General features: G+C 46.2%; 2 protein-coding genes across 4 annotated transcripts; one reads left to right on the top strand and one right to left on the bottom strand.

The window, feature by feature from the left end:
• Positions 1 to 392: 392 nt before the first annotated feature.
• On the bottom strand, positions 393 to 8,689 carry LOC123452604 (casein kinase 1-like). 3 transcript variants are annotated; one of them, XM_045129283.1, is made up of 15 exons: positions 7,158 to 8,689; positions 4,351 to 4,632; positions 4,207 to 4,247; positions 3,975 to 4,044; positions 3,746 to 3,894; positions 3,202 to 3,297; positions 2,981 to 3,051; positions 2,433 to 2,494; positions 2,177 to 2,240; positions 2,000 to 2,084; positions 1,789 to 1,915; positions 1,596 to 1,672; positions 1,457 to 1,517; positions 1,251 to 1,384; positions 393 to 1,051 (listed from the first exon to the last, which is right to left on the bottom strand). In XM_045129283.1, exons 2-15 carry the CDS (start codon positions 4,424 to 4,426, stop codon positions 737 to 739), a joined length of 1,428 nt encoding a protein of 475 aa, XP_044985218.1. In that variant the 5' UTR covers positions 4,427 to 4,632; positions 7,158 to 8,689; the 3' UTR covers positions 393 to 736. The 3 variants fall into 3 exon arrangements, with proteins under 3 accessions (XP_044985218.1, XP_044985219.1, XP_044985217.1); XM_045129284.1 differs by lacking the exon at positions 7,158 to 8,689 and adding an exon at positions 4,781 to 5,084 and having other exon boundaries at positions 1,251 to 1,381; XM_045129282.1 differs by lacking the exon at positions 7,158 to 8,689 and adding an exon at positions 4,781 to 5,080.
• Positions 5,360 to 9,011, top strand: LOC123452603 (fasciclin-like arabinogalactan protein 16). The gene is made up of 2 exons (XM_045129281.1): positions 5,360 to 6,979; positions 8,696 to 9,011. The coding sequence occupies exons 1-2, from the start codon at positions 5,617 to 5,619 to the stop codon at positions 8,767 to 8,769; spliced, it is 1,437 nt and encodes a 478-aa protein (XP_044985216.1). The 5' UTR covers positions 5,360 to 5,616; the 3' UTR covers positions 8,770 to 9,011.
• Positions 9,012 to 22,988: the final 13,977 nt, after the last annotated feature.

Genomic DNA, 22,988 nt, shown 5'->3' with positions numbered 1-22,988 from the left:
GGGAAGGAGAAGAGGTAGAGGAGGCGGAGTGAGATTTTTTTTACTCGGTCGCAGCTCGATGGAGTAAATATAGGGAGACACACAAGATCCGAGGATAATTTATCATTCTCTACCACCGATTGGGGATCCGCTAGGGTCGGTTTGAGGAGTAAAACCAAACCTCTAACCGATTATTGGGGATCGGTTAGAATGACCTAAGTTAAACCTAGGACAAGTTCATGGGGTAAAGTAGCTATCTCTTCAATTGGGATTGCAAGCATGAAAAACTCCTGAATTTGATGGTTATTGCAAATATTCAGAAACAAATACTATATGTCGGATGAATAATATGAGAAAATACCTCAGTCATGCACAAATGAGGGGAACAGCTAAAATTTGAGTGGACACCAAGATTCTTATGAAGCTATGATCATAGAAGATCGATATATATATAACTTTGGCATCCTCTTCCCTATGATTCAAAGTCCTATGCTGGAAGAAGAGGGGTACACCTCAAGCCGAATTTGCCGTTGAAAAGAATTACATACTTTTAGCCCATGATCTTATATGACAAACATCTCATTTGGAATTTGAAGAAAGAACATGCATGCATGGCAACCAGGACACCGCTCCTCCCTGGTGATTCTGCTTAACCATTCCTTGTCAAGTTGTTGTTCATGTCTGCTGAATTCTTGTGAGTGCACAAATCGACGGATGTTAAATTCTTGGCAATTGTCATCGCCTCCATGGCCGTCGATCACTTCCTTCTGTCAGCGCTGATCGACAGGCGTTCGAAGCTCCGGAGTGCCGCGTGGCTGTCCCGTCGGCTTGCTCTCCCTGGCGCGTTCCGAGCGACGGGTGAAGACGAGCCATTATCCGCACCGCTGCCTCCGGATTGGTGGAGCCTTTGTACGGTCGATGACGATGGGCGGCTGCTGCTGCCGCCACTTCCCGAGAACAACCGACCAGTGCAGTCCCCTGAAGAGGTCGGCCGGCTGGATGGCGTGGCAGCCATCTTCGATGAGCTTCCAGTCCGGGACAAGATGTGTGTTTTCTCCGTATCAGCAGCAAGCTACATCATATAGGGTAAAGTAAGCTACTACTTCCTCTGTACCTAAATAACTGTAGTTGAGGAGAACTAAACTAGGAGATCTCAAGCATAAACGTAATAGTTGCTTTTGCCTCCTTTCCGTCAGTCTTTGGTGCTAAGTGAACAGCTTTGGCACTTGGTTATCAATAATTAAAACTTCACAATGGACTGCAATACTTACAGCTTCTCTAGATGAACTGAAGGAATCCGCGATGCTTTTGTGCCTTGAATGGTCACCATGGCGACCGGAGCTTGAGTTTCTTCTGGCAAATGCTTCCACGGCACCGGTGAATCTATCCCGGATCTCTTGTCCTACTGGCAGAATAGACATGAATTAATCAGGTTATTGAACTCGTGTTTCATATGATCAACTATAAGAAGGCAAACCTGAAGGTCTTTCTGTTCTCTCAACAGATGGCCCAATTCCAGCCAATCTTCCACTTGGTTGCTGGATATGGACAAGATAAATAGTTCAATCAGAATGTAAAGAAAATAATAACAATTGATAAGGTAAGATAATACATACTCGAACAAGCTTGTTACTGGAACTCATATGAGGATACTTGAGTGCGGTCCAGTCAAATACATAATCAAATTGATATCCTACAAAGGTAGCGCATAATTAGACCACTTTTCTCAACATTAGATTATAGAAAATTTCCAGTGGATAAATTAATGGACAAGTGTAGAAATAAACTTCAAAGAAGAAAAATGTATACCTTCACGAACAAATACATCCCGAAATAGTTTCTTCAAATAAGAGTAATCTGGTCTGTCTTCGAATCTCAGGGAACGACAATAGTGGAAATATGAGATGAATTCCGATGGATAAGATTTGCACAGAACCTGGACAAATTTATATTTAGGGAATTAGTACATCTAGGGGTTACCATAACAGGATGAGGAACTCCATGACCGCAACATCAGTACCTCTGCCGGGGTAAGCATTTTCTTTTCACTAATTCTATCATACTTTTGTTTCTTAGTGCCAGCTTTAAGACCCTGCCATGGGAGACTAAGAATAACACCAAAGCATGCAAAGTCAGTGCTCACATTATCTAACAGAAAATAGGCAAGATAATAAAGTACTAAATCACCAGGCCTAACCTTCCTCTCAAAAAATACAGTAGAAGATAACCAACAGACTCTAGATCATCTCTCCTGCTTTGTTCTGCAAGAAACAAACACATCCATATGTAAGATAATATTTTATTTTTTATTTATTTTAAAAATATGTATACCACATAGCTGCTAATACACCCCATGATATTCAGTTTATAAGTAAGCTTAAAATAATTCAGTGCCATGATTCTAGTATCATTTGGGAAAAGTTAGCAAGATTTGATTTGCTTATTGTGCTCACCAATTCCAAGATGAGTATTCACACTAGCATAGCGCGCTGTTCCTGTCAGATTTTTATTCTCCCTGGACAGACAAACAAATAACTATAAATATAAGAAAGTACAATTTGAATACATCGGCACGAAGAGGCATACAACTAGATAACACATTCGAGTTTGAGCCTAACATGTGCACTGGCCAAGACAAAGCACTGCAATATTTGGATGCATAGCACTAGAAACATGTATTTAGAGGCTAAACCATATTTAGATCTTTTACATTTCAATAATAATAAAATAAGAAGCAAACTGCATAGGCTCACAAGCCTATATATACCATAATATGATATATATACACAATTGTGTATAGGAAAAAGATATACTACTAGGAAGTATCACATACAAAAATATATGCCAGTATGCTAATAATTAAATAAAAACATGGGGGTATTTTCCGACATAATCTGGGGAGATATCTGAATTTTACCATCAGAAATACTTGAGACAACAAAACCTATATCAAATCTAACTTCCATATCTGAAGAAAGAAACTTCATAAATGAGTATTCACCTGTAGGGGATGTGTTTATGAGTCTGGAGGTCCTTGTATTTCTTAGCAAGCCCATAGTCAATTATGTAGACCTACAGATTTAAGAACATATCTTCTAATGTGTTGTTCATTTATGACTAAAGACATTGGGAAATTGTTAAAGTTTACAATATAAAGGAACTCCCTGCTCCTATTAAATTTATTTGGAAAAGAGGTCAAGCAACTATTTTGACAATGCTAACCTGATTAGCTTTCCGGCCTAAGCCCATAAGGAAGTTGTCTGGTTTGATGTCACGGTGAAGAAATCCTTTGGAATGCATGTATTCCACCCGTGTTATCTAAAAAAAAGAATCATCAGAGAAAATCCAAAGAGAAGTATAAAACCACATTTTTAAAACCTCATGCAAACACCAAGCACAATTCAAATAATCTCAACTAAGCACCAACTTTTATTCTCTCAGTGAAATCTAAACTTAAATAAGTGCCCTGGTGATGTTAATTGGTTGATGGATGGCCTCATAGTAGTTGGGTTGAGATCCAGTAAAGGTTAAAACTCTGGTGGAGTTTGTGGATTTCACATGTCGTCTACCACCAATTCATGAATTATGGTTTACCAATTTGGATTTTCCTTCACCAAGTAAGATAACCATTTCTTAAAAGATCCTTACAGAACTTTGATAAACCAGATTATACAATTTTTTTACTGTGATCAGCCTCGATCATATGGACTTGTTTCATAAATTGATGGGTCCGCACCAGGTAACCGATGTAGAGGAACAAACTTACTAGTTGATCAGCGAGCATAAGGGTCGTTTTCATAGTAAATTTCCTGTTGCAGGAGTTAAATAAGTCCTCCAAGCTTGGGCCAAGAAGATCAATCACCATAACATTGTACTCTCCCTCGACGCCATACCACTTCAGATGTGGGATGCCATCTAGAACGAAAAAAAGAGGAATCAAATGAGCAATTCAAGACATGATTGGTAAACGAAACATAAAGGTACAACCCACTTACTTCCACCCTGCATCAGCATGTAAACTTTGGATTCATAGTGCAGCTGTGGATGTTTCGATTTCACAGGTTCCTAACACAAATCAGAATGAGGGAAATGTTAGACATTGAGCGGAGCATTTTAACCATCAAAGGTGGGATAAGTGTCGAAGTGCAAAAGCCGCTGATGTATGTACATTACAATTTATAAGCAGATCCTCCAATTGAAATTACAAGAGAGTTTGTCAGCACTTACCAACTTTATCCCCACTTCCTCACCGTTCTGTATGTTAATACCTGAATCAAGAAAGGGCACATAAAAAACCATAAACAATGACATATGCAGGTTAACTAACGCAATGCCAACCATTTTTTGCGTGTAAGCTGCAATGAAACCTACCAAGGTATAGCTCCCCAAACGAGCCACTCCCAATCTTCCTCCCAAGCTTGAACTTGCCCGCGATAATATGCTCCATGGCCACTCTGCAGTTGCTTGCCGCGGCGGGCGCAGGAAAAGGCACCAAATCAAAGGGAAACCGCTCCTCTTCTTCAGATACAACCACCCTGAACTGTTGCGCTTATCAAACTAGCTGCCTATATCGCCTCAATTCCACCCCACAGAATCAGCATTCCATCCAACAGTAACCCAGCATGATCAAAACAGTAAAGCCAAAATCGTTCCCTGCAAGCCGCAGAAAACCACAAAATTAGATGCCTGCCGCGTCCCCCAATAATCTCTAAGGCCGAACACCCGCAATGCAATGCATTACGAGGAAGGGAAGAAACATGGGAGGAAAACAAGAAGGAAGCAGGAGGGCATGGGAACGAACCCTCGATGGATCAGGACCCGGGGAACTCCCACGCAGGACGGCGGCGCCCCACCGACCCCGGCCGCGCCTCCCAGTCGCCGGACGCGAGGCCGCCCCGGTCGAATCGCATCGATGCCGATGGCCGGAGTTTTTTTCTCTCTCTCTCTCTCACTCTCTCGCTCTCTCTCTTGCGGAAGGGAGGGGGCAGCGGATGGCTGGAGTTTTTTTCCTCGCCTGGGTCCCCCGAGAATAGAAATCCGGTGGCTGGATTTTTGCCTGCGTGGGAGGTGGAAAGGAGGGTGGCGAGCCGTGAGCGGAGGCGCGGGAAAGACGGCAGGCCTCACCTCACGCCCGAAAAGCTTGCACACGTCGCCGCCGCTTGGCACGCACCGCTCACGACGTCCCAACCGAACCCAACCCAACCGAACCTTGTTGTGCGGTGCGGATGCGGCTCGGTGGCTAGAGCCAGGGGCGCACACCGACTGACCGACACTTGCTGGGGCCGGGCCCGCCGGCCAGCCTGTGCCCGCCCACCAACTACGCCGCGTCTTCCTCCTCCTCCTCTCCCCCTCTCTCTCTTCGGTTATAAGCAAGCTCACTCTCCCTTTCGCTGTCTGGCCGGCCGTCTCTCGCTCTCTCTTTCTCTCTCTCTCTCTCTCTCCACACTAAACAAAAGAGGGAGAAAGAAAAGCTCACACCACCCAACACCATATAGTTACTCCCCCTCCCCCATCCCCTTGAGCTAGCAGCAGCTAGCCACCACCGCAAATCCAAGAACCCGCCGCATCCGCCGCCGCCGACGAGCAGCAGCAGCAGCAGCTGTAGCGGACCGCAGAGCAGCAGGGAGGCCCTCCGCCATGGGTGCGCCGGCGTACGGCGCCGTGCTCCTCTTAGCCCTCGCGCTGGCCGTGGCCGCCGCCGAGACGGCCCGGCCGGAGCAACCCACATTGCCCGCCGCCGGCGGTGGCGCCGGCGGTGGCGACGGGGCGGTGACCGCGTCCGTCGTCAACGCGTCCGGGGCGGGGGTGAACTCCAACTCGGTGCTGGTGGCGCTGCTGGACTCGCACTACACGGAGCTGGCGGAGCTGGTGGAGAAGGCGCTGCTGCTGCAGACGCTGGAGGACGCCGTGGGGCGGCACAACGTCACCATCTTCGCGCCCCGGAACGAGGCGCTGGAGCGGGACCTCGACCCGGAGTTCAAGCGCTTCCTGCTGGAGCCCCGCAACCTGAGGTCGCTCCAGACGCTGCTGCTCTTCCACGTCCTCCCCGCGCGCCACCCGGCGGGGTCGTGGCCGGCCGCGTCCCACCCCACCCTCTCCGGCGAGGACGTCGAGCTCGCCGCCGGGGCCAACGGGTCCATGCGCGTCGCCCACGCCGCCGTCACCCGCCCCGACGCCGTGCTCCGGCCCGACGGCGTCATCCACGGCATCGAGCGCCTCCTCGTCCCCCGCTCCGTGCAGGAGGACTTCAACCGCCGCCGCAGCCTCGCCGCGATCTCGGCCGTGCTCCCCACCGGCGCGCCCGAGGTCGACCCCAGGACGCACCGGCTCAAGAAGCCCGCCCCGCCCGTGCTCCCCGGCGCGCCCCCCGTGCTCCCCGTGTGGGACGCCATGGCCCCCGGCCCGTCCATCGCCCCCGCGCCCGCGCCCGGCCCGGGCAACGGGAAGCACCACTTCGACGGGCACAGCCAGGTCAAGGACTTCATCCAGACCCTGGTCCTCTACGGCGGGTACAACGAGCTGGCCGACATCCTGGTGAACCTCACCTCGCTGGCCACCGAGATGGGGCGGCTGGTGTCGGAGGGGTACGTGCTGACCGTGCTGGCGCCCAACGACGAGGCCATGGCGCGGCTGACCACGGACCAGCTGAGCGAGCCCGGGTCGCCGGAGAACATCCTCTACTACCACATGATCCCGGAGTACCAGACGGAGGAGAGCATGTACAACGCCGTCCGCCGGTTCGGCAAGGTGCGGTACGACACGCTGCGGCTGCCGCACAAGGTGGTGGCGAGGGAGGCCGACGGCTCCGTCAAGTTCGGCCAGGGCGAGGGCTCCGCCTACCTCTTCGACCCGGACATCTACACGGACGGCAGGATCTCGGTGCAGGGCATCGACGCCGTGCTGCTCCCGGAGGACGACAAGAAGCCGGCCACGCCGGTCTCCACCCCGGAGAGGAAGGCGCCCGCCGTCACCGGCTCCAGGAAGAGCAAGCTCCGGCGAGGTCAGTACACCCCCAGATCTGAACTCACTCCGCACCTCCCCTCCCCTCCCCCATTATTAAATCGGCATCATAACTACCAAACTGCTTAGTACCACCACATCATTGCCACCGAAAATTTACAGCCCACATCCTAGATTCTAGCGGTAGATGAACTTGCCCAATTGATTGATTAATTAACCTCAATGCTGGTTGAGCCGTTGACGACGAGAATATTGCCGGTGAGGGTACCGGCGAGCGCTGCGCGGCGGGGATTAATCTAGTATATCGATTGGTTGGTGGTGAGTAGCACGGAGTCGAGTAAAGACGATGGTGTCTCGTGAGCAATTAGGGTTCCGTCCTTTGCTATACTCATGGCCCTGTCGGTGCCAGTTTGGGCACCTCCCCCACCATCATGTGCCATGTAGTACCCAAAACTGCAGAGGATTTCCCTTGGAATTTTATGCAGCCTGCCACAAATTTAATACTCCAGCGATTTTGATTGCACTGCACTTGTGATGGCCGATTGGGCAGTACATTGGCAATTTTTATTTAGAACAGCCCATTGGCATCAACGCTGTGGAAACTTGGACGGTGTTGGAAAGAATCCATTGGAGTAGGATAACTGAGCTGAACATCACGAGTCACCACGCCTGTGGTGTGGTGTGGTGTGGTGCGTTGGTGGGTCACTGTCTTGTTCACCGTCTCCTGATTGATGCTCTTACCGGGGCTGCAAGCAAGACCAGCTCAGATCTCTAGCCTGTGTCTTCTTCACGTCCTGAGCATGAGCAACCATTTTTAGCTTTCCCAAAGGCACCAATCCGAAGCCTGATGCTCAAGCCTTGGTCATTCACATCCTTGCTGTCTTACAAGTTTGGTGTAGTGGTAGGCCCGAATCGTTATGAGATGAGTGTCTGGCAAGTGGCAAGGGCCGAACCGTGCGCCTTTCTGAGTTTATTGGCACATGATTAACACCCTGTGCATGTAACCAATAATTTTTAGCATATACTCCTATGTTAGGATCAAAACTTGGTATAAATAAATAACTCATGTGTGGCATTGGTGTCAAGACCCCTAGGCACCAATGATTTGGGCCATTACTTGTAGACCAAACCTTGATTTCGTAGTATTACCTGCAAATAGCTTCCATTGTGAAATCAGACGACCGACTATTTAGAAGACCTTTGGACAGATTGGCTGGACAAAACTTCGTGTTAAATTTTAGTCTTGGGGTGATAAAGCGAGCAAGAATATGCCATTCCTTGTACTCACTCCTTTTCATAGCCAACCATTGTTCTTGACTGGGAAGATATCATACAATTCCTACAGCCTGTGAATCACGACCTCTCCTGATTTTCCTGCGATGTCGACGTGAGAGGCCATTTCACCTTGCACACAAAATTATTCCTCTTCTTTTCTATAGCTATGCTTCGAAGCTAGGTTACCTGCAGCCGTTGCCATGTCCTTAGCAAAGCATACACAAGATGTCAAAACCCGCAAGTTCCTTTCGCGTGAAAATTGCATAGGCAGGCATCCGATGCTGATTTGATAGCGCGTTTGTTAACGCAAATCTTCTTTGCGAAATGTTATACTAACATAATCTTGATATGGATGCTCCAACTCCCGTACCCATATGCTACCGTCGGTGCTGCACTGCTGTCTGTCGCTACGTGTGAACCACTCGTTTCGTGCTGTTTCTTCAACTATCTTATTATGGTTCCCATTTAAAAATTGGTGCAGGCAAGCTGTTGGAGGCAACGTGCAGAATGGCTGGCGTCTTGGGTCAGCGATCGCGATTAGCGAGCTGCCAGTAGAAGAAGGAAGGATGGAGGAAGATTTGATCTCATGATTGGTTGACACCGAAACACGGCCCGGAACGAGGTGACGGCGGGGCTGTGCTCTACACTTGCCTGAAGCCAGCCGTCCATGATATTGTTTGCTGTTCTGTTCTTTTTTTGTTTATTACTATTATACTACTGTGGAATAATGGCGGGGAATGTAAAACTGGTGGTTGTTGGTGTGTCCAAGGAAGAAGAAGAAATTGTTTATACTCGAAGGCTAAGATCTTCTGTGTATAGGAATGGTTTTTTTGTTTTTGTTTTTTGTTCGTCAGTTCTTTGCGTCTGTTTATTTTGTGCTGTCAAATCAAATGGGGTCTCGAGCGAAGATTTCGTTTGGATGGGGTAAAAAAGATAGTGTTGTAGGGAAATGGTTTTGGTACAACATATACCTGATGATTCCTTGTTAAAGGTCACTACTAGTGAAGATTTCGTGCTTCTTTCTCGAGACGATCTTGGTACATTCCTCTGCTTAAAATATGAGGTTGTGAGCTGTGATTTGTCTTGCGTTCTCCTGGTGTAGGCCATGTGCAGGCATTTTTCATGTAGACAGCTGTGCGAATCAGCCCAAGAACGGACAAAAGGCAGGTGTATGTATAGAGTAAACAAATTACATAGATGCTTGCTCCAACTATGTAGTACTCCAGTAGCAATTAAGCAGATCGTATTATCATATCGACCCAAGGGGTGTGATTTGACTTTGCTTGGCATTGCTTTATGGTCGATGCCTCGATGGCACACACCTCACATGAGGTTGCTAGTTGATGCTGAGTACGGTAGTTGGTAAAACAGCAGCATGAGCGTGGCAAAATTGACAAAAATGATCCTTGGAGAAAGAACTCACGGAGTGACCCCTCGCGGGAAATATTTCACCGGCCTGATCTTTTTGTGTGGCGTCCGACACCTAGGCGCCACACTACACTGTGTGACGCCTAGCCGTTCGACGCCACACCCCCCCGATCACCTGGCAGGGAGGGCCCACCCCCCAGGCCGTGTGACGCCTAAGCCTCAGGCGTCACACATTGTAATGTGTGGCGTCGAACGTTTAGCCGCCACACATTGACTTAACTGGCCACGGGCCAGCCCCCCTCCCCACCCCCTCCTCATTCCCCTCCCCCAGCCCCCTCACCCAGCCACTGCCCCCTCCCTCAAATCCTTCTCTAAATCACCAAATCTGAAGGTTTGGATCGGGCATTTGTTGTCCAATCACTCCCCTAAGGTAATCCCCACCTCTCCCCTCATTCTCATCCAAAGAAAAATCTTTTGTGTTCTTTTTTTTTTGCAAATTTGAGGAAACCCTACTTTTTCATGAAATGTGGGATGTATATGATATTGTTGTATTTGTTTGTATGTTAGGATAAGGGGTATGATGGGGTTAGGATTAGGGTTGTTTGGATGTTTGCATTATGGTTGTTTTAGGGTTAGGCTAGGATTAGGCTATGGTTAGGCTAGGGTTAGGGATGTTTGGTTGTGTTAGGGTTATGATGGGGTTAAGGTTATTTGAAAGTTAAGCTAGGGTTATTGTAATTGTATGATTGCTTATGAAAAAGGTTCTATGCTTTGTTGTTTAGGTATGGGAAGAACATGTGTTTATGTTCATCACGTGGACAAGGATGCCTTTTTAAAAGGCAATATTGATCCGGACCCGGATGAGCTTAACATGGTGTTCGATTTGTGTCCTGGCTATGGTGAATTGTTGGAACAAGTCCGAAAGGATTTGAATTGGATGGACCCTAGTGATGTAGTTGAGTTTGATGGTAGGCATAATGTGGGATTCGGAATGCACATACGTTGGAAGACCATGCGTGTCAACTCCGAGCAACGTTGGCTTGCATATAAGGATACGGTGGCCGAATCACTAGACAAGGCTCTAGAGTTATTTGCCATCAAAACAAATGTTCCTAACTTGTTGGATTTGAACCGGGTTGCCTCTTCGATTGTTGAAGCTATTCCTGCACCCATCAACGAAGAGGCCAACATTGAACGTGAACCATTGGTAGAGGCTAATGATGAGCACGATGATGATGAGAATGATGGTAATGTTCTTCATGACAACAATCTTGGTGATTTGGACGAATATAATTTGCAAGAGACAATGGACCATTCTATTCCGTACTCACGTGGCTATGCCTCTGAGTCTGACGATGAGGGTCCCGATGAAGAAGTTGATGAGGAAGGGTTCACGGCAAAGGAGGCTGAAGTTTTCACGAAGGTATTAAAGCGTGATCACCGGACACCATTGTTCGAGGATCTTAGCCTTGCGGATGAAGCCGTGGTTGACGGAGGCGAAGGCATATTGTTTGGAGTTAGGCCACCTTCTCATCGGGACACACATGGGAAGAATATTATTTTGCCGGGGTCAAAGTTCAAAACATTCTTTGAACTGAAGATGTGGTTGGATGAATATTCTGTTACGCATTATAGGCCACACAAAGTTGTTCATTCAAACATGAAGCTGCGTTACACGGTTGCATGTGAGGATAGAGGGTGTCCTTGGATTGTCCGTGCAAGACCATGGAAAGGAGGGCCAGGATGGAACATTGTCAGTTGTATGCCTCACATGTGTCGAGGCAAGAGGGTTGATGGTGCCCTTTCGTCGCAAAGCCATAGACAACTCACCTCCGAGTTCATCGCTTATAGGCTTTCCAACTTCATCTCCTCTCTTCCTACAATGAGCATAAAAAGCGTACAAGACCTTGTGAAAGCCCTCTTTCACTACGAGGTGAAATATGGTAAGGCATGGAAAGCAAAGCAAGCCGCATTCAAGATGTTGTATGATGATTGGGAGGAAGCATGCAACCGCATACCTAGGTTGTTGGGAGCTATTGCCCACACTAACACGGGCATGGTTCATGTGGTCGAGCCGTATGGGGAGAAAACAAGGATTCTCAGTGGAAATAGGGTCCGCGTATTTAGCCGTGCATTTTGGGCATTTGAGCAATGTGTGAGGGCTTTCCAGCACTGTCGTCCTGTCATCTCCATCGATGGCAGGTTTTTGACCGGACAATTCAAGGGCACTTTGTTGGTTGCAATAGCAAGTGATGCCAATAACCGGTTGATGCCTTTGGCTTTTGCTTTGGTTGAGGCAGAGAACAATGTTAACTGGGAATATTTCTTGCATATTTTGAGAACCAAAGTATTACCGTTTGAGAGGGAAATATGTGTCATATCGGATCGCCATCAAGGCATACTTAACGCGGTTGACATTGTCATTCCCGACCATGCTCCTTTGCATCATCGATGGTGCATGAGGCATTTCTATGCAAACTTCTACCGGGCATGTGGTAGCAAGGAGTTGGCGGATGATCTTCAAGATTGTTGTCAAGCATTTTCGGACAAACGATTTGCAAGATTGTACAATGCTTTGCTTGTAAACAAAAAACTTGATGCAGGTGGGCTTGAGTTTATTAACAGGCACATTGAACTTCGGGCCAAGTGGGCACGAGCTTATGACGAAGATGGCCGAAGATATGGTCAAATGACAAGTAACATGGCAGAATGCTTCAACCGGGTGTTGAAGGGTGTCCGTGCGTTGCCGGTGACGGCAATAGTTCAATACACATTCGACAAGTTGAGAGCATACTTTCTAAAGTACTCGCAAGAAACAGATGATCAGATTGCGGGAGAGAACAGGAAAAAGTATAAGTACCAGTTTCCACCAAAGGTTGACAAATGGATGGTATTTCAATCACGGAAGGCTGACTCCCAAACGGCTACCCTGTACAACAACGAGGATTGGACATACGAAGTGAATGAGCCCGGAGGAACGACAAACGATGGCCAGCAACACGGAAACAGGGCGTTCAAGGTATCTTTATCCTTGTGTGATTGCTCTTGTGGGAGGCCAAGGTTGCTTCATCTCGCATGCTCGCATTTGTACACGGCAGCTCGCAGTAGGAATGTGGACGTCAACCATCCACTAACCGTGGGGGAGTCCGAGTTCTCGATCATGACCACGAAGCATACATGGGCTCCTAGATTTGAACCATACTTTGACCAATCACAATGGCCGGAGTATCATGGAGTACAACTATGGCCCGACCCAGAGTGGAAGGTTGTGAAACTGGGAAGAAGAAATACAAAGCGTTTTAGAGGAGACATGGATGGATGGGGCTATGGTGGTGGTAGAGAAATGGGGAACAACCAATTCCAAGAGCCTACTGAGAGATCACATTGTGGAGATTGCGGTGTAACAGGGCACAACACAAGAAGGTGTACGACGCGAAAGAAGAAGTCCAAAAACAATGATTCCAGGTCAAGCCAACCAAGTCCTAGCCAACCAAGTCCTGTCCTAGCCAACCAAGTCCTAGCCAACCAATTTCAAGCCAACAAGGGACGGGTCAAGGAAGCACGAGCCAACAAGGGACGGGTCAAGCAAGCACAACCCAACAAGTTCCTACTCAACATGTTCCTAGCCGACTTGGGCTTACTAGAGGACGTGGTGCTAGAGGAAGTGGTGGTGGTAGAGGCAAGGGTGCTGCTAGAGGCAGGGATGGGATAGGTCGTGGTGGTGCTAGAGGCAGGGGTGGGATAGGTGGTGGTGCTGCTAGAGGCAGTGGTGGGATAGGTGGTGGACTTAATAGGATTGGTATGCGTGGATACCTACGAGGAGCATTTCCGTATGTCACATATTTGACTTATCTTTATCATGTTGTCTTTCATGCTCCTTTGTGTGTTATTTTACTAACTATGAGCTTTGATGCCTGTTTTGTAGGTATGGCCGCTTCTCAACCCAACAAGGCAAAAGCGGAGTGGGGGGAGGAGAAGGATGCAGCCAGTGAGGAGCAGCGGTTGATGGAGAGGGCTGCAAAGAAGTTGAGAGAGGAGGATGCAGCGGAAGCGTGAAAGAAGAAGGATGAGGAGCATAAGGCAAAGATGGATGAGGAGTGGCAAATGTTCCTTGAGCATAAGCGATATGAGGCTAGGATAAAGGAGAATGACAGGAAGACGCTAGAGAAACGTAAAAAAGAATATGAAGCTAACTTTAAGAAGATGTGGGCAGAGGGCGCAGCAACGAGAGAGCGGTAGCATCAACGCTTCACGAAGAGGGTTAAGGAAGAGGCTTCAAAAATGCGCAAAAGGGAAGAGGAAGAGGAAGAAGAAGAAGGGAAAGGGGCCTTGCTCGACCCAATAGAGCCGGATGCTTCTATTCTATGTGTTGTTGAACCCTATGTGTTGTTGAACCCTATGTATGTTTGAACTCCACCCTCTTTGTGTTGTATGTTTTAACTCTAGTATTATTGTGTTGTATATTTGTGCATATTTGTGATGTATATTTGAACTCCTCCACCACTATGTGCTGCAGTTTTCAGCATGACAGAATATGTGGCGCCTAAGCCTTGGGCGTTAAGCATGACAGCATGACACAATTGAAAACCTACTGGCATCCCAAATGTAGACTTTCTGTTACTCTATTTCACATGTGTGACGCCTAAGCCTTAGGCGCCACACATGTGAAACAGAGTAACTTGGCTACTCTTTTGATGAGTAATGCTCATCCTTAATCCTTATCCTTTTGTTGGTCTTAGTAACTTGGCTCTCAAGTGCTGGTACTCTGTTTTACTTTGTTCTCATTTTGTTGGTCTTAGTTTCACTTTGTTTTCATTTTGGTCTTAGTTTTACTATGTTGGTCTTAGTTTCACTTTGTTCTCATTTTGTTGGTTTTAGTTTCACTATGTTCCCATTTTGTTCTCATTTTGGTCTTAGTTTCACTTTGTTGGTCTTAGTTTCACTTTGTCCTCATTTTGGTCTTAGTTTCACTTTGTTCTCTGTTTCATCAAGACTATGTTTCTCATTTCATCAAGACTCTGTTGATCCTTATCCTTATCTTAGTCTTCTCAAGTGTTGATACAACTTGCTGAAATTAAGATACAACTTGTTGAAATTAAGATACAACTTGCTCATAGAACTTCGTGAAATCTACTAAGTCCAACATGGATATTTTCCTTTTCCACCACTGGCTTCTTCTGCTGCCTTGGCCGCACGAACTCTTTCTCTCCCTCTCAGCTTCACGGGCCTGTTCCCGCTGTCTGTAAACCTCCTCCAGCCGTAGTTTCTCTTCTTGGTTTTTCCTTATCATCTCATCAAGAAAAGCCCTCTGCTCCACACAGTACTCTTCCCACTCTTTCTTCTGCGCTCCTTTCTCCTCTGCTTCAGCCTTCTCGCGGCGCTCTTCCAAGTCCCAGCTAGCCCATGCACGGCGACCTCTTTCACGAATCTCGCTCACCGTCCAGTCCGGCATTTCCGTGTCAATCCAACGATAGTACATGCAGAGAGGAGGAGGAGACTACCAGGAGGATCAGATTTAAGTAAACAATAATATCAAGTAAACAATAATCTGAATGACTTGAGCATACCGGAGGCCTGATGTACGCAGAAATAGATTCGGGTGGATCAGATTCATAATTGGCGCACATGAAAAACTTCATGCCCAACCAATCTGAAAAATCCTCCACCTCCTTCACCTTGCAGAGATCACCGCACCAACATCGAACTGCTTCCACACCCCGAGGCAAACTCGCACTTTTCATTTTCTTAGGCCTGATGCTTTGATCCGAGCAAGGCAAACTCATATTGACTAAAGCGGTGGTAGTGTTCTCAAGTGAGGCTGGATGACGGAGGAAGGCAGTCCAATGCCTCCTTTTATAGACCGAAGGAGGGAAAGGTGGCGGGAACGGAGGAGGGAAAGGTGGCGGGAAAGAAGATGTGGAAATTTTGGCGGGAACGGAGGAGGGAAAGGTGGCAGGAAAGAAGACGTGAAAATTTTGGCGGGAACGGAGGAGGGAAAGGTGGCGGGAAATAGTGTGCTTTGAGATGCCAGTAGGTTTGCACATGTGTGACGCCTAAGCCTTGGGCGTTGCACATGTGTGGCGCCTAAGGCTTAGGCGTTGCACATGTGTGGCGCCTAAGCCTTGGACGCCACACATGTGAAAACCTGCTGGAAGCTTTATTTTGACAGCAATACATGATTTTTGACAGCAACTAAATGGTTCACAACAAGTGCAACAACAACATCATATATTTAGACAACATTTTTGACAGCATCATCATCATCATATATTTAGAGAGCAACTAAATGGTTCACAACAAGTGCAACAACAACTAAATGGTTTACAACTTAAAATAGTTCACAACAAAAGTAAATGGTTCACAACACAAGTGCAACACCAACTCCAAATGGCTCCGGTTCACATCTTGGGGCCTCGTCCCCTCTTAGAAACTAGCTTCTTTCTTCTGGCAACCACAAATTGCTCCGTGTCATCCGACTCATCGTCATCGTCATCCTCATCCTCATCGTCCATGCTTCTCATCCTTGACAAATGAGAGCCCCCGACGACCGGGTTCTTTCCTTTCGCATAATCATCCGGTGAGTACCGCCTAAATTTCTTCCTAGGCTTCAACATGTAAGCGAAGCGTTGGAAAGCCTTCAACGTCATCCCGTCCGCAACCTAATACATATGGAGGTTGAAAGTTCAAAGTTGAAGGTTCAAAGTTGAAGGTTGAAAGTGCAAAATGTTTTATGACTATGTCATACCTCAGGAGTGTCAACATCATCCTCTACAGTATTTTTTTGGGTATTAGCTGCCGAGATAATGTCACCATCGTCCATACGAGCGCCCGAAGAAGCCAAATCGTCTAGAGTATTTCTTTCGGATGAACCGGATCTCGAAGGGGAAACATATTCAGGGTCACGACAACCTAAAATGTTGGATAGACATCGTAACTTCTGGCCCTGTTCCTGTTAGATTCAAATATAAATGACATATATAAGGTAACCTATAATGTTGCATTCGTGGACAAAATAATAATAATGACACAACACCTTTATGAAAAGACGAAGTGCAGATTCTCCCTTTTTTCCTCCAGGTGGGCCCTCCCTGCCAGGTGGTCGGGGGTGTGGCGCCGAACGGCTAGGCGTCACACAGTGTAGTGTGGTGCCTAGGTGTCGGGCGCCACACGAAAGGATCAGGCGGGTAAAATATTTTCCGCGAGGGGTCACTCCGTAAGTTCTTTCCTCAGGGATCATTTTTATCAATTTTGCATATGAGCGTCGATCTGGCGGTGTGTGTTTTGGCACAAGCATCTACCTGTAGCTGTGATCAGTATTCAGTGGATGGACCACCGGTTTGTGTCGTCCTGGACAAGATGTCAGGGGAGGGAACGCAACATATCTCGAGCAAAGCGACGGTGCCTGAGTCGATCCCAGCGTGCATTCGGGTCGTCGTGTGTTGGGGCTGGATGGGGTCGAGGCACCGACACGATCTGTGTCCCCCTTCACGTGTCCGTGGTTCAGCGCCGCGCCGTTGGTTTGCCCTGGCCCCTCGGCTGCTGATGGAGCGGCGGCTGGCGGCGACGGAGAGTATTTTTTATCTATCGCCGGTGCCTGTCGCCCAGCTCGTGGCCCGTGAGCGACCCAACGCGTGGGCACCTGGAGGCTGGCACAAGTGGTACGTGTAGCAGGCAACACACGCGACGGCAAGCAGGAACGGGTTCGTCGGTGGAAGTAAACCAAAAGCGAGCCCCGAGCTGCGTTTGTTGGTTGAAAATGAGTGAAATGGCGTGGGCGTGGGGGCCGGGCGAACGTGCTCGCCTCTGCCTGGCCGGATCGCGACGCGGGCAAGCAACCTGGGGTGGCACCCTGGCAGCCAACCCGCCGTCGACGCCGCGCGGGGTGATGCAGCTGCAGCCTGCAGTGCCGTGCCGTGCGCCGCGGTTTATCTTTTTTTTTTTTGAAAAGCGCGGTTTATCTTTGGTTGCCCTTCGAGTTGAACGAAACGCGCACCGGACCGGATGGGAGTTCGCCGCGGACCGTTCGGGCACGGGGCTCGATTGACTTGCTATCCCAGTTTAAATCGAACCCTGACAAATTTCAACCGAGATTTATCTGATGGGTCGCCCCGCTTTAGTCTTTTTGTTTAGAAAAATAAAAAATTTATGCACGATTGGGCCGGTCCATCAATGCGTACGTAGCTCGCGTGCACATCGTCGTGACCGAGTGCTGCGCTGGTGCGTACGCGTGCGGCTCCTTTTGTCGTTAAGTTCTTAGTTCTCGATCGTCGTCATCAGGGGTTGTACAATAGGCATTTTTCTTTTTTAAGGGGTTGTACAACACGTAGTAGTAATGACCGCAGCTATTAGATTTAATTGACATGGACCCAGCCTCTCGCCGTTCACTCATTCTGAATTCGTGCCGGCTGGTGCGGTGCTGAGGCATCAAGTCCGGCCATAAGGTCATGGATCACGGTAAGTATTCTGCTATTTATATTTTGATTACCTGATCAAACACATATTTCATAGCTACATCGTTATACACAAGTTAGTAATCAGCAGCTACTGCTGTTAGTATTGTTTCGCTTAATTACAACACTCTTATCTTAATTACTAGACACTTGCGTATAAGGTAAAAAATATTAGTTTACTGATCAGATTTGTCTGTTATTAATTTACTATGCACTACATTGTTTCTGTTATTAGGAAATAAGTAGCTGCAAATGTCGCCTGTGTGGGGTTTTCTCTTCTTAAAATGATGTGTGGTGGTCATAGAGGTACATTTAGCATAATATAAATGTATTCTTTTGTGTTTCAAAAAAATTGTACAATATAATATGATGTATTATGTCGTAACTTCTATTTCATGAACGATTATTTTTTATTTTGCCTCCCTCCGGCTCCGCCCGTGGTTGTCATGTCCGTCGGTCGATTTCCATTAGAACCGCAAGCCATCGTTATTGGCATGCACGCGTGCATTCGACCACATGAAACGCGGCCAAGTGCCGATGAGCTATTGCCGGATGGCGGTTCATTTCGATGACACATTTTCTAATATACAATGTACATTTGGATGACACACAATGAATTTGGTATAATATAGGGAAAAAGAAACAATAAAAAGAAAAAAATAAATCATAAAAAGAAAAAAATAGAAACAGAAATAGAAACAGAAAAGAAAAATTAAAACGAAAGGAAAAAACCAGAAAAGAAAAACAAAGAGATAAATTTAAATGAAAGGAAAAAGAACCAGAAAAACAAAAACAGAAGGAAAAAAGAACAAGAAAAAAAACAGAAAAGAAACACAAAAAATATAAATTTAAATGAAAGGAAAAAAGAACCAGAAAATAAAAACAAAAAAGATAAATATAAATGAAAGGAAAAAAGAACTAAAAAGGGAAAACAAAAAAGATAAATTTAAATGAAAGGAAAAAACCAAACAGAAAGGAAGGAAAAAAGAACTAGAAAAGAAAAAGGAAAAAACTAAAGCCACAACACACATCACGCGCTTCCGTGCACTGGGCCGGCCCAATCCCGATCATTTCGTGCCACGTCGATAATCCCTGTTCGAAAAATGACCAAAAAGTTTGATTTAGACCGAAATTGCATAGTTCACCGTACAATCGACCGAAATTTTAATTTAGGGGTTCATTCCGCCTGACCTTTATGAATTCAGGGTTTAAAATTGATGTTTTCCTGAATAGTATGGTAACTTGTGTCGAGTGTGTACTTTTGGTGGACGGTGTTATTGGAGGACTTTATTTAAATAAAAATAAAAATGATACTTTTATGTTAATAAATTGAAAAAATAAATATATGAAAACTTATACACATTTGCAATGGATTTGTACGTTCAAAAATTACTATTTTTGCAAGCTGCACAAAAATAACAAAATTCTAGCCCAAAAACAACAAAAAAGGACCCATTTTCATTTGTGTTTTTGTTTTGTATGTATACGCCATATATGAAAGCATATCATTATGAACTTTTTCCTCAACGTGTTATATACGTATTTGTGTATGTATATATTTTTTGACTTTTTTATGATGTGAAAATATGTTTTTTTAAGTCCTTCCTAAAGTCCGGGCTCTATTTGTACTTTTCGAACTTGTCTCCCTCTATACATCGTCCGATAAAAAAACTGTGGACAGATGAACAGGCAACAGCGACTGAGCTACACTGCTAGGTCTACGAGAACTCATCTACGGCACGTTCTGCTACAGTGGTTCCCGCACAGTGCTTTTGCTGCAACATTTGATCTTGTTTGTTCATTTTTCATCCAACGGCTGGCTTCCCGTGAGTTACGGCGTAACTTGCCACCACTCACTGGATCCTTCTCACACGGGTCTGTGCCGAAGGCTGGGCCGGCCGAAGCAGACGCATCACGACCAGTTGGGTTGTGTGCCTTAACAAAAAGTAAAAAATAATCTGAAATTATTTTTGAAATAAAGTTGACCTTTTATTATACTTATAAAAAACAATTTACGAAAAGAAAATTATAGTTTGACTTCTTTTCTGAAATGACAAATTTTTGATCAAAATAGTACGAATAATGACCTATAATAGCAAATAAATTTTGTCTTTTTTGTCAGAAGTCAATGTTGACTTTTTCGTGAAAATTTATATAATAGTGTAAAACAAAGTCAAGTTTAATTTAAAAATACTTTGAAACTATTTTGACTTTTTAATTAATTATTAAAAAATCTTCATATACGTTGCATATACAACTGGAAATCAAAGTGTATTTTCCGTCATTAAAGCATCTTCAATATTATGTGGGTATTTTATGTCTATATATTTATATAGACAATGGCTTAAAATAAATACTTTATATATACGTTTTATTTTACATAAGAACGTCTATATATATGGATCATGACCCGTGGGCGGCCGTTGGAGAAAGGGAGAAATCGTGGTTGTAGTGAGTTTAAACCACGCCTTCACATTATTCAGGCATGGACATTGTTGAGGTTGATTTGGAGGATGTGCATGTTTGGACGATCATATAGACAAACTGCTCCATGTCTATTTTGGACTCACGTGGTGAAAAGCGAATATAGACGTTCATATAGACAAACTATTGAAGATGCTCTTACAAGTCAGACTTAATTACACCAATGGTACATAAACTTGTCTCCGGTGCATATTTAGTCCACAATCTCGCAACACGAAAAGCGGCTACATTAACTTGTTAAGTACGCTCGGTTTAGACTACCCACAATGGAAGTAATATAAGTAGTAACATAGATGCCACTTAAGTAAAAAATATGATGTGGCAATTAATAAATGAGAAGAGGAAGGAATTGAGTAACTTAGCAAGTTACTCACACTAGGGGGTGTTTGTTTACAGGTACTTTTTGGTGTAGGGATTAATAAAAGTCCCTTTTAATCCTATCTAAACCAAATATGAGGAATTTTTAGGGACTAAAAGTGGATATTCAGGACTAAAGAAAGAAGTATTTAAGGGAGAGTCTTTTGGGGACTTTTTTCAACAGTGCCCCTGCTTTTACCATGTCATTTAATAATCTCTAGTCCATTAATAGGGGTAACATGGTCTTTTAGCATGTCATTTAATAACCTCTAGTCCATGTTTAGTCTCTGGAACCAAATAGGTAGGGACTAGAGACTTTTTAGTTGAGACTAAAAAAAGTCCCATGACTTTTTAAACAAACAGGACCTAGGAGTAACATAGCGGATACCAAGGCAAGATGAGTCTATAGGGTAATAAATAAAAGGCTTAATGCTACTACCCCTATGTTACTATCCACTGTGGATGTAGTAACTTAGACTAGCAACATATATATGTTACTACTCTATGTTACTCCCCATTGTGAGTAGTCTTAGGCCTTTTCCAATGCTCCACCTTATACAGGTGCTAAGGCTACCACATAAACGAAAAATTTGATGTGACAAGGTAATTAAAAGAAAGAGATGAGTATAGCAACCTTAGGAAGAAACAATGCCAAGCGAGGAAACCTAGTCAAAACACTTACATGAAAGAAACCTATCAATGCATGAAGAACTTTAGTTTCTAAATCATTAAATGAATGATGCTTAGCAACAATAATTTAAACACCTATGCATTGAAGGCTTTTATTGTTAAGTTTTTTAATGTGCTTAGCATCTTATCTTAATACTTTATCTTAGTAAAAAATAGCATAAAGGATAACGGAAGCCGCGACATGGCATGCTCAGTCGGCAGTTATCTCTACTATTAAAGGAGGATCTGCCGTCGTCGTGATGGTTCAACCTCGTACGATCTCCACCTCCTGCCGCTAGCACTTCCACCGATTTTTTTCAACCCTCCATAAACCAGACGATTAAATAAAGAAAACAACCGGTTCACTAAAAAGCCCACTACCTCCCCACCTTGTACATTGTTACGAAACGGTAACCCCCAGTCCCCCACCACCCCGCGCATGTCTTCCCCATCGCTCAGCCCCGCGCTCGCCCACCCCCGCACCCGCACCCGCCCCCGCCCCCGCCCCGCCCACCCCGACCCCCTCGCCACCGGCAAACCCAGCCGCGCCGAAACCCACGCCACGCCGCCCAGAAAGCTAGATTTTGTCCAGCGGCGACGTCCCCGACCCGCCTAGCTCCGCACTCCTCCACCGGCTTGCCCTCGCCGGCTCGATCACCACCGGACTACCTAAGCGTGACGCTGAACGCCTCCACCCCGCTCCATACGTCGGCCCGAGGTTGTCCATCATGTACCCCGGTGGACGGACGCGGGCTCCCCTCGCGAACATGGGCTCGTCGCTCTTCTTCCCAGGAGTGACGCAGAACCGGTGCGACATGGCGGGGCTGGCGGCGAGCGGGACGCAGCGGTAGGAAACCTCCGCGTAGATGCCGGCGTCCACGCACACGCTGCGCCGGAGGCCATTGGTGGTGACGCGGAAGGTGAGGTTGAACTCTGGGCGGGCCAGCGAGAAGTCTGTTGGCGATGGCGGGTCAAGGCCGGTGGAGGAATCGATGGCGATGGAGTAGAAGGTGTCACCGGGTATTACAAAGACAAAGAGTAGGAAGAAGGCGACGATTGAGATGAGCCCTGCGACGATGAGCCATACCCAACACGGGCATGCGCGGGTGGCTTCCATGGTCATGGTCGTGGTTGCTGATCTGTGATTCTACCGTGCATAATAATTGGTAGCAGTAGCTGGTACCTCTATATTAAATATAACTGATACGGGAAGTTGGTTCTATTTGCAAAGTTGTCACTCAGGCATCAGCTATGAAAGGTACCATATGCAATTTTCATTGTTTTCTTCACACATGACAGTGCAAACAATTTTTTCCTTTCTCCATTTTTTTTCCAATATGTCCCTATTTACTGAATTGCAGATATCAAAAGGCGCATGGAGAAGGATGTTAATGAACTGACAAAGGTTGCCCGGCTCACAAAATCAAAACTACAACAATTGAATAA

The sequence above is a fragment of the Hordeum vulgare genome, chromosome 5H (assembly GCF_904849725.1).
Source record: "Hordeum vulgare subsp. vulgare chromosome 5H, MorexV3_pseudomolecules_assembly, whole genome shotgun sequence".
Taxonomy (NCBI): Eukaryota; Viridiplantae; Streptophyta; class Magnoliopsida; order Poales; family Poaceae; genus Hordeum; species Hordeum vulgare.
This window is presented reverse-complemented; position numbering and strand designations above follow the sequence as displayed.